Source organism: Danio rerio, chromosome 3 (genome assembly GCF_049306965.1).
Source record: "Danio rerio strain Tuebingen ecotype United States chromosome 3, GRCz12tu, whole genome shotgun sequence".
NCBI lineage: Eukaryota > Metazoa > Chordata > Actinopteri > Cypriniformes > Danionidae > Danio > Danio rerio.
Genome location: NC_133178.1, coordinates 50730001 through 50742010, shown reverse-complemented (window position 1 = coordinate 50742010; position 12010 = coordinate 50730001). Strand labels below are relative to the sequence as shown.

The following is a 12010-nucleotide window of genomic DNA, read 5'->3' as shown; positions in this document are numbered from 1 at the left end:
AACCCCTTGATCCCGTTAATGATCCTTCCTTCAACAATAAAGTGTGTTTACGACTATACATAAAGATAAAAAGGAATATAATTGCAACATCACAAACTATTTTTTATGACTAAATCACGCAATCACTTTCCATTGATTAATTCCCTATTTTTCAGAGATCGCCACAGTGGAATAAACCGCCAGTTACTCTGGTATGTTTTATATATATATTATATAAATTATATATTAATACACAGAAAATCATTGGGAGCATCAAGCTGTTAATCAAACTCAGGTCACCTTGAGCACCATGGTGCTATGTGTCGGCACACTTAACCACTAGTCTGTTGGCTCCAACACTCTTGCTTATGTTTTATACAGCAGGTTCCTTACAGACTAAAATTCATGGAGTCTGGAAGTCTCAAGCCAATAGAGAATGTGTTGTTACAGCACAATGGGAATTCTGGGAATTTGGCACATGGTAACCTCTATAGGTTAATTGTATAACATTTACTTGGACTTGAGGTAAACTCTAAGCACTCCACAGTTTGAGATGTTTATAGACAATTATTACTATAAAACAGCTTTTTTTATGGTGATTTGCAATAGTTTCAATCGTGTGCTCTTGAGCATATACAAAAACATGGCAGAATGCAACTCACCATGCATTTCCATTCCATAAGGTTTCAATTGCTGCACCTGCTCTAATGTGAAGAATAAGGTCAACACTACAGGGCACTATGAATATGTGGCTTTGATTGGCTGATGAGCAATCTATTTTCAGATAAACGCACAGCTATGTTCCAGGCAGGTTTTGATCACATTACAGTTCTACATAATGTAGAATGATTGCAGTTATTTCAAAGCTACATTCTCAGAAAGATAAAGATACAGGAGCTGTCACTGGGGCAGTACCTTTTCTAAAAATACATTTTTTAACTCAAAGAGTTCACAGTGGTTCCTCAAAGGCACATATTAGTGCCCAAATGTACCTAAAAAGTACCTTTGATGTACCATTATAGACCCTTCAGGTATAAATATGTACCTTTTGAAAAGGACCAGTGACAGCTCCTGTACCTTTATTTCTGAGAGTGTACAACAATCAAAAATCACATCAAAACAAAACAGAAATTAGTTTAATACACAGGGGAGCAGTTTGAGGACAGAAACCTGACTAATGTCTTGAAATACAAGACACAGTTGATCTGAACTGTGGCTTTAGGTCTGAGAAAAGTATAAGCAGATAGTAAGTCTACGAAAAGAGGTCGAGCCTTCTCATTTATGACTCCTTAACTCTGGAATAGCCTTCCTGATAATGTACGAGGCTCAGACACAGTCTGAACTTCAACTCTAAAAACTGGACTGACACAGTTGGCTCCATCAACACCATGAGTGCACATTAATTCCTAATAACTCACCAGTTTCATTTATTCATTTTCTTTTCAGCTTAGTCCCTTTATTAATCTGGGGTCGCCACAGCGGAATGAACCGCTTCCAAGCTGCAACCCATCACTGAGGGGGATTCATACACACTCAATCACACAAATACACAACAAACAATTTAGCTTACCCAATTCACCTGTACCGCGTGTCTTTGGACTTGTGGGGGAAACTGGAGCACTCGGAGGAAATGCACACCAACACGAGGAGAACATGCAAACTCCACACAGATATGCCAACTGGCCCAGCCGAGGCTCGAACCAGCAACCTTCTTGCTGTAAGGCGGATGTGCTACTCACTGCGCCACTGTGCAGCCCCCCGACTCACAAGTTTGCCATACGTTTTTGGATGTTGGTTCACTTAATATGTAAGAAATTCGTCTGCCACTGCCCAACTACTACTCTAAATTGTGTGTTGAAGCTTATTTCCCAAAAGAGCTGAATTCTAATGAGATGTTAACAGTTTCTTGTTTCTGCACTATTTGAGATGATTACATCTTGAGCAAATGATTACCTATTGTAGAATGGGGATGGGTATGGAACAGTGAGAACAATAGTGGTTAGCAGTCGCCTTACAGCAAAAAAGGTTGCAGGTTCAAGTTCTGGCTGTTCATTTTGTTTGGAGATTTCTGTGTGCGTAAAACAAATAAAAAAAACGCAGCGTAAAACAAATACCAGAATAGTTCAATAGTTCATTCCGCTGTGGCGACCCCTGATAAATAAGACTAATCCAAAGGAAAATGAATGAATGACTGACACTGATAACCATCTCAGACAGGTGTTGAAACTTAAAGGTGCAGTAGGTCAGGGTTTCCCAAACTTTTCAGCCCGCGACCCCCAAAATGACAATGCCAGTGACTCGTGACCCCCAATATTCTCTGAGGTGATGGTTATAAATACAGAAACCTTGTATGCAATGACGCGCACAAACACACCAATAGACCCAAGTCTATTCTTTGTTTTTTTATGTATGTCAGTGCTGTAAATGGGCTAGAAAGTTTAACCTGGTGTTACAAAATCTGCTGCATCTGACAGTATTGCTGTGTCTTTAGTATAATGTAATTACCCGAGAAGTCGCAATCCAATAGAACTATAAGCTACTATAGTAACAATGTAGTTTATAGTAACTATAAATGACTATTTTTTTCTCTTCAGTAGGTTATTGATAAAATACAGTAAGTCTTAAGGTTTAATAAAAATTAATTGATTTTTGAAAATCACCAGGCAACCCTCTTCATTGTCCCACGACCCCTCGGGGGGTCCAGACCCCCACTTTGAGAACCTCTGCAGTAGGTGATCGGCCAAAATGCTAATCGGATAGCATATTATCTTTGGACGGCAGGGGAGGGACTGTGTTTCAAAGCCATGCTTCCTGAAATCGTGAAACGCGTGCACCGAGACACGACAGCAGACAACCCACTAGTTCATTTCATTCCACAGTTAAAAATGTAGTTAGTGGTTGGCCGGCGGTGTGCAACAATTATACTTATTACAAAGCCACACTTACATGCTATTTCAGAACGAATATTCAGAGTAGCATGGTAAACAATATCGGGAGCGCATCACAGGCTGTCATTGTTCAAAAATTACCTAATATAAAACCAACTTTAGCTCAATATCGCAGGCTAGGAGGAATAGCGCTATTTACTGATGTTTTGTTGTTAAATACAAATCTATAGCTGCGTCCCAAATGGCACACTATACACTATTCACTCATGCACTATGCACTTATGCACTTATACACTCAACAGGATAGTATATGTATGTAGTGTCGTCCCAAATGGCACACTGATGTTTTTTTTTTACTAAGCGGAAATTCAAACCATTTCCCTGATGACGTTTGACGGTTGCCAAATCAGGGAAATAAACGACCGAATTATCAAATACACCTGCTGTGAGTATTGCTGCATTCACCATCGGGATGCGCTATAATCACTCTCGTAGGAGAATTTTGCTTTCACTATCTAAAATAAATAAAGTCAACATGTGCGTCCGATAGCTCCGCCCTTTCCGCTACGTAAGCAAACCTGCGGTCGTTAAGTGCGTGAAGTGTCCATCATTCCACACTTCATTTTAGCGGCTGAATGAGTGCATCATCCGGGTAATTAAAGTGCACTTATTATTTTTAGAGTTTTCAGTGTGAACACACTACTTACACTCTTTATACTACAAAATGGCGTAGCATAGTGCATAAGTATGCGATTTGGGACGCAGCTTATTTTATTCAATACTTTAAAAGGACCTTATGAAACAGAAAATAGTCACATCCATCTATCGCCAGAAGATTTCAGGGGCTGAACAACACTTCTGTGCATATAACCAATTTATAAAAACTCAATGTACATCAGCTCTTTATACCTGTCTAAGAGAAATACATCAGCCATGGTGTCTCCTTTCTCCAGCGTGCAAAAGTAACTCCAGTATTGATTCGGGATTTTATTGATTCAGAACTTGCAGTGCTCATGCTGGTGGGTACACGCTAATGGCGGATATGCGTGAACAGAGACGCACAAAAGCCCAAATCTACATTTGTTAACAGACAGTTATGGCTACTTAGCAAATTTTTAGTTTTATGCCTCATCCAGAATATAAAAATACATTATAAACACAGTTAGATCATTTACTGTAATCATTACTATTGGACTGTAAAGAGACTTTCAACCAGCACAACAAACAAAATGTTTGTGAAGACAATCACCTGCTGCACCTTCAACAAAGAAAACACTGCTTTGGTGGCTGCCAAGGTCATGCAAGGAAGGCAACTTAATTTACATTTAAAGGCAGTAAACTAAAACTGTATGAAATGTTTGGGTTTAAGAATGTTCATTCTGACTCTAAACCCAGGGTACTGCCATGTAGGCTACTTCAAGACTGCTATCCTGAACAAACATCTCCATTTGAGATCTTGTACATCCTCGTTATTTTTTTACTTACACTTCATACCTTTTTCAAGCACTAGAGCTTCTTTGAGACCTGATTGTTTGTAGGAGGCTGTTGTATCAGTATCAATACTGAGGTGCACATTCTCAGAAATCTGTCATTTCTTCTGCTTAGTCCCTTTATCCATCAGGGGTCGTCACAGCGGAATGAACTGCTAACTTATCCAGCATATGTTTTACCAAGTGGATGCCCTTCCAGCTGAATCCCAGAACTGGGATAGATGTAAACACTCACTCATTCACATCCATACATTACGGCCAATTTAGTTTATTCAATTCAATATATGAGTGATTATACGGCCATCCTTATTTGTCCTTTGATCATATATCCAAAAATAAATAAAATTTTGTTCAAATTCCTTTTTCTTTGTCAAACTAATCATAAAACCTACTTTAAAAATTTTTTCTACCTTTTTATTGTATTTTTCATATAATTCAACCTCCTTTTAGGTGTCAAGATCACTGTTTTCACCTGGTTGAGTTTTAAACTTCAACAATGAAAATTACATGTTAAAATATTATTTATCTGATATCTATTTGTGTATCTTAATTAAGCACTAGTAAAAAAATTAAATATTTTACAGTTGATGTGAGACTATTATCAATATTATTTTTAATACAAAATATAGCTGCCGCAAAGTATCAGTGTCATTTCCACAACACTGTAATGTCGCTTTAAAAAGTTTGTGTGAAAGATTATTTAGGTGGTTTCTATGAAAATGAATAGTGCCATCTGAGAACATGTTAAAGATGGAGGGAATTTACATTTTTATCAACAACACTTGAAGAAAAATCAAGATAAATATTGCTTAATAAGGAAATACATTTATTCCACATCATTTCCAAACATGTTGTACCTTCAAAAATGTTTTTAAAAACCAAACAAAATGAAGGTATAAATAAGAGTGTTTTGTATACTTGAAAGGCTAGCATCAATTCAAAGCTAATCGGTGAAGCTATTTAAATTTTTTTTCACAATAAACTGTTGAAATGTCATTTCCACCACCACACACATTTTTCAAAATATTTAAAAAGTTCTCATGACACATTAAAAGTGTATTCACAATGTATAAGTTCATGCTCTATTTAATATACAAATTCAGTTTATTTATTTTCAAATAATGTCTTTAACAAATTAAGAGTTAAATTAATTTTTAGAATGTGACAGGTGTACAATTCAGCATACAACTAATTTATTCGATGGACAAATGTATAATTAATATATAATATATTTAAATACATATATATATATATATATATATATATATATATATATATATATATATATATATATATATGTTTTTTGTTTTTTTTTGGGTGGGGGGGGGGGGTTGTTTAAACTAGATACAAAAATGATCTTAAACTAGATGTTTGACTGCCATAATTTATTTCATTTTGAAATAAGCTGTTCTTTGATATGTGGTGAAAATTTGTTCAGTTCACGATAGAAAAAATTGTTTTTCTTCTTATCTTAAGTTTGTCCTCTTACAGATCTTAAAACTAGACACATTGTTACACTTATGAGGCTATGTTATGTTAACAAGTTTTTTTACTCAACTTTACAAGGCTAAAAGTGCCCAAAGTTGAAGAATGGCCCATATACATGGGACTGTGGGGGAAACCGAAGTACTCGGAGGAAATCCAAGCAAACATGGGTAGAACATGCAAACTCCACACAGAAAAGCCAACTAATCTAGCCGAGGCTCAAACCAGCAGTGAGGTGAACGTATACTCACAGCACCCCCATGACGCCCATCTCTTTTCATCTATATACTTTTTCTCTTTTCCAGCCAAAACTAACCTACAATCCACCAGCTGAATGGTGACTATCGCAACTCCTTTCCGACACAACCCTCTCTGACCAGCATTACCCTTATTCAATCCAAGTACACTATTGAAAGATTTATCTAACATTTTGGACCCTTTTCCTAGAAAACAATGGAACTCATATGCCACACTCATAGCTTGAGCTCGGGGAATGTACAAGATGTTGTTTGAAAGCCTGCCATGATCTCTTTTTTTTTTTTTTTTTTTGGCCGAACAGACCGAGATAACGTCAAAGCAAACTTGATAAACAGCATTCTTATGCGCTGCCGCTGTAAATCATGAGAACACCAGTACTGACTGCTGCACAATGTGAACCAGTTAGAGGAAACAATGTGGCCCTGTCAGACTCTACCTTGCATTCGAGAGCCGCCTCTTCTGTGGGAGAGCAGTCGTGACCTTTGTGCATTTTTGAGGCTTGGCAAACCACACAAATGGGCTCCTGATCCACCAGACAGAAGAGTTTAAGCTTCTCCCCATGTCTCCAGCAGAGGAGGTTGGATCCTGATGCATTCCCCTGGCCTTTTCCCAGCTGAAAGGCTTCGCACAGGTTTTTGAGGGCCCGGTTTGAAGGAGGGCTTTTCTTGGAGGCTCTTCTCCTGCAGACAGGGCAGCTGCGAAGCAGGGCACTCTTCCAGAAACGCTCCAAACATCTCCTGCAGAAGCTGTGGCTACAAGGCAGGAGCACCGGATCCTGGAAGATCTCGCAGCACACTGGACAGGACAGATCCTCTTCGGGCAGGCTTGTGGACATCTTCTCTTCTAGCAGGTGCGGTTTTAAGCGGAGGGATTGGACATCTTCACAGGTGTCGTTGCTTAAAACAGAAGATCTGATGAAGTGTCTGTCTTGACATGCAGCTGAAGAGAAGGAGTGGTTTGAGCACACTCGACTAGTAAAACTAGAAGTGTTTTGAGTGATCGGAAGAGCTGGTGACTGAACATCCTCATGCTTCAGTCTGTTCCTGGAGTCTGATTTGAATAGTAGGTGTGGTTTCACTGTTTACATTTCTGCTATGTCATATTAAATGTATTATTAATGCACTGTGTCTGTGTGTTTATGTTTATGCAGAGTTGATGTGTATTTAATGTCTTAATGCCATAAAGACATTTTAGTATTTTTTTATTAAATGCAGTTGGAATTCCTTGAGTGTTTCAAATGCAATCTGTAAAAATAAAGCAAATAAACATCAGCATGATAATGTTTCATTGCATTTTAGTATTTAGGAGAACAACAAATGTTATGTTTATGCATCATGACTTAAATTAAATTGTAATCGTTTACATTGTTATTGTTTACACGTAATTGTATTACTCAACTGATGCGAATTCGTATACACTACAAGAATTTACATACACACACTCACTGGCCACTTTATTAGGTACACCTTACTAGTACTGACCCTCTTTTGCCTTGAGATTTTTTGAGATTCAACAAGGTACTGGAAATATTCCTCAGAGATTTTGGTCCATATTCACATAATAGCATCATGCAGTTGCTGCAGATTTATCAACTGCACATCCATGATGCGAATCTCCTGTTCCACCACATCCCAAAGGTGCTCTATTGGATTGAGTTCTGGTGACTGTGGAGGCCATTCGAGTACAGTGACATGCTATTGTCATGTTCAAGAAACCAGTCTGAGATGATTCGTGATTTATGACATATGTGTTATCCTGCTGGAAGTAGCCATTAGAAGATGGGTACACTGTGATCATAAAGGGATGGACATGGTCAGCAATAATACTCAGGGTAGGCTGTGGCATTGACACAATGCTCATTTGGTACTAATGAGCCCAAAATGTGCTAGGAAAATATTCCCCATACCATTACACCTTCACTGCCAACCTGAACCATTGATAAAAGGCAGGATGGATCCTTGCTTTCATGTTATTGATGTTATCATCCGAATGTTTTAGCAGAAATCAAGACTCTTCAGGCAACATTTTTCTAATTTTCTATTGTCTAATTTTAGTGAGCCTGTGCAAATTGTAGCGTCAGTTTCCTGTTCTTAGCTGACAGGAGTGGCACTAGGTGTGGTTGTCTGCTGCTGTAGCAAATCCGCTTTTTTGGACCATTGTCTGTAACCCTAGAGTTGCTTGTGCATGAAATACTACTGTATACTATTTCAGAAAACAGTTTCTGAAATACTCAGACCAGTCTGTCTGGCACCAACAACTCTGCCATATTCCAAGTCACTTAAATCACTTTTTTTTCTGCAGCAGATCATCTTGACCCTGTCTACAAGCCTAAATGTGTTGAGTTGCTGCCTAATTAGAAATTTGTGTTAATGTGCAGTTGGACAGGTGTACCTAATAAAGTGGCTGGTGTATGTGTGTGTGTGTGTGTGTGTGTGTGTGTGTGTGTGTGTATGTATATATATATATATATATATATATATATATATATATATATATATATATATATATATATATATATATATATACAGTTGAAGTTAGAATTATTAGCCCTTCTGAAATATTACACCCTCTGTTAATTTTTCCCCACAATTTCTGTTTAACGGAGAGAAGATTTTCTCAACACATTTCTAATCATAATAGTTTTAATAACTCATTTCTAATAACTGATTTATTTTATCTTTGCCATAATGACAGTAAATAATTTTGACTAGATATTTTTCAAGACACTTCTACACAGCTTAAAGTCACATTTAAAGGCTTAACTAGGTTAATTAGGTTAACTAGGCAGGTAAGGGGTAATTAGGAAAGTTATTGTATAACGATGTTTTGTTCTGTAGACTATCAAAAAATATATATAGCTTAAAGGGGCTAATAATTTTGTCCTTAAAACGGGGATTAAAAATTAAAAACTGCTTTTATTCTAGCAAAAATAAAACAAATAAGACTTTCCTCAGAGGAAAAAATATTATCAGACAAACTGTGAAAATTTTCTTGCTTTGTGAAACATAATTTTGGAAATATTTAACAAAGAAAAAAAAATTAAAAGGGGGGCTAATAATTCTGACTTCAGTTGTGTGTGTGTGTGTGTGTGTGTGTGTGTGTGTGTGTGTGTGTGTGTGTGTGTGTGTGTGTGTGTGTGTGTGTGTGTGTGTGTGTGTGTGTGTGTGTGTGTGTGTGTGTGTGTGTGATCTTGTTGACTGTTGTGTGTTCAGCTAGAACCAGAGGGATTGGGTTCTGTCAGGAGCGCTGGGTCTCTCTCTGGTCCTCTCCTTCATTCTGGTTCCTCTTCAGTTCAGTGTTTTCACCTGAGCTGAGCCTAGAGCAGTTTTACTACCTGCTCTACAAAAAAGTGTGTTCATGACTTTACATGAAAAGTAGAATAATACAACAAGAACATATAAGAGCATCAAGCAGCATAACGAGCTGTTTTTAACCTCTAGAAATTGATGTGAACCAGATCGGAAGTCTCCAGCCAAACAGATTCCAATGGCGGCGCCCGCTCATACTTGAAGACGAGCAGTAAAACTATTCATAGTTCATTGATTCTGTCTTTTTCATTTCATTTCTGTGATCCATGCATACTTTTGTCATTTGATAAAGGAATCTCAACTCTTTGTACCCCTTTAACCCAAAACATTAGTTTCCGGTGTTTTATTTTTAAATTTCTTCTTAATTTTACATTTGTTTGATTTCATATTTTGGTTTGATGTTACATTTAATGATGCTGATAATGAATGGATGTCATTTATAATAACGATCCCATTCAAACACAGTTGTTTAACAGAAGAAATAGGAGACAGGAATCTGAAATGTATGGGTTTAAGTAAAATGTTCATATGCATTTTATTCTATTATGGTCTGATAACATCTCTTTAACATTTCAAGTAAAAATATTGTGGTTTAGAGCATTTCTTCAGAAAATGGCAGCTGCCAGAAAAACTCGCTTAAATTCCTCTAAAAACTCCTCTAAAGCTAAAACATTAGTATTGTGTCGAGTAAAATGAGCATGTCTGAAAACTTGATACTATCTGGTTATTTTAGTCAAAAAAGAGAGAGAAATGTTTAAACGTCATTTCTATATTTAGGAAATGTCACCAATAATTTACAAAAAAAAAAAAAAAAAAAGAAACAAACAAAAAAAATATATTGACTAATTACCAGAGAAATGTACAAAATCTAAAATGAGTCAAATCTCTGATTTTAACACGATCAGTTGATTATTTTTATAGGAAACCCCATCTATTAAGCTAACTTAATGAAGAGATAACAAAGCTTTTTTAACATTATATTACAATATTTAACAGCTTGGAATGAGTATATTTTCCCCTTTTCTTCTTTTTTGTCAAAGAACACTTTAAAATGAACAGTTTTATTTAGGGAAGGATACTTTACATTGAACAAAAGTGAGGATAAAGTCATTTATATTGTCTTACATTTTTAATTCCCGTAAATGCAGTTCTTCTGAAACTTCAAGTCATCAAGGAAGTGGAAAAAACTCCTCCCTGTAAGTCTGTTCACTTTGCCCTTCACCAGGACGTAGATGTCTGTCTGAAGGGCTGAAATCCCACCTGAAAGAAGCAGAGGAACAGGATGCTAAAACATTTAGAAATAGAAACGAATATGTGGTATCAGAAAGCTTTCAGAAAATGAGCAATTGTGATCATTGTCAAGTGTTTTGTATCTGCTGTGTAGTCTGTTGTCCAGCGGAGGGTTCCAGCAACTGCGGGATGGTTTCTGAAGGTTTGTCTGTCCATTTCAGGATGGCCAGCCATTCTGGATCAAACTCAAGCGTCTCCTAGAAGGTTCCTCCACAATCTGCAATGACAAAACAACTGAATCTACTTCTGGATTTCATTACCATGCTGGAAGACGGCAGGATCATTACCTTCAGAATGAAGACATTGGTCAACTTAGAGAAACTTGCTGATCTTCGGGGCAGCATTATTCATTTTTCTTAACCTGAAGGGATAAACATGTTGTTATTAATTTTAAACTGATATCTGCATTTTATTCTGAGCCTTTTTCACAAAGTTCATGTCTGAAACCTGTAACTGCAAGAGTTACTTGAAACTTGAGTTCACACTGACGTTGATGTATAATAATGACAGCATGCAAGCCGTTCGCAAGTAAATTGTCCACTTTTTGTTTAAAATTACTTTCATGACACTAAATTTCAAATATGGATGAAAACAAATGTTCTGTGGGCATACGTTGTAGCAGATATAGTGTGCACTCACCTGCCACTTTATTAGGTACACCTGTCCAACTGCTTGTTTCTAATCTGCCAATCACATGGCAGCATTTCAATGCATGTAGACATGGTCAAGACGATCTACTGCAGTTCAAACCGAGCATCAGAATGGGAAGGAAAGGTAATTTAAGTGACTCTATACGTGGCATGATTGTTGTGCCAGACGAGCTGGTCTGAGTATTTCAGAAGCTGCTGATCTACTGGGGTTTTCACGCACAACCATCTCTAGAGTTTAGAGAGAATGGTCTGAAAAAGAGAAAATATCGAGTGAGTGGCAGTTCTGTGGGTGCAAATGCCTTGTTGATGCCAGAGGTCAGAGGAGAATGGCCAGACTGGCTCCAGCTGATAGAAAGGCAACAGTAACTCAAATAACCACTCGTTACAACCGAGGTGTGCAGAAGAGCATCTCTAAAAACACAACAAGTCCAACCTTAAGGCGGATGGACTACAGCAGCAGAAGACCACACCAGGTGCCACTCCTGTCAGCTAAGAACAGGAAATTGAGGCTACAATTCGCACAGGCTCACCAACATTGGACAAAACAAGATTGAAAAAATGTTGCCTGGTCTGAGTCTCAATTTCTGCTGCGACATTCGAATGGTAGGGTCAGAATTTGGCATCAAGGACATGAAAGCATGGATCTGTCCTGCCTTGTATCA

General features: G+C 37.5%; 1 protein-coding gene and 1 long non-coding RNA gene across 2 annotated transcripts in view; one reads left to right on the top strand and one right to left on the bottom strand.

Moving 5' to 3' along the window:
* The window catches only part of LOC100536643 (zinc-binding protein A33), a 38873-nt gene extending 31857 nt beyond the window's left edge, over window positions 1–7016 (bottom strand). The window contains exon 1 of the mRNA XM_003198167.6: window positions 6537–7016. Within this exon, the coding sequence (XP_003198215.2) occupies window positions 6537–6935 (399 nt within the window). The 5' untranslated portion in view covers window positions 6936–7016. The remainder of the gene's footprint in view (window positions 1–6536) is intronic.
* LOC141381282 (uncharacterized) overlaps window positions 6618–12010 on the top strand; it is a 7597-nt gene continuing 2204 nt past the window's right edge. Inside the window, exons 1-3 of the long non-coding RNA XR_012401222.1 lie at window positions 6618–6950; window positions 7040–7162; window positions 10860–12010. The exon at window positions 10860–12010 is cut by the window's right edge and continues 2204 nt beyond it. This is a non-coding gene — a long non-coding RNA (uncharacterized lncRNA). The remainder of the gene's footprint in view (window positions 6951–7039; window positions 7163–10859) is intronic.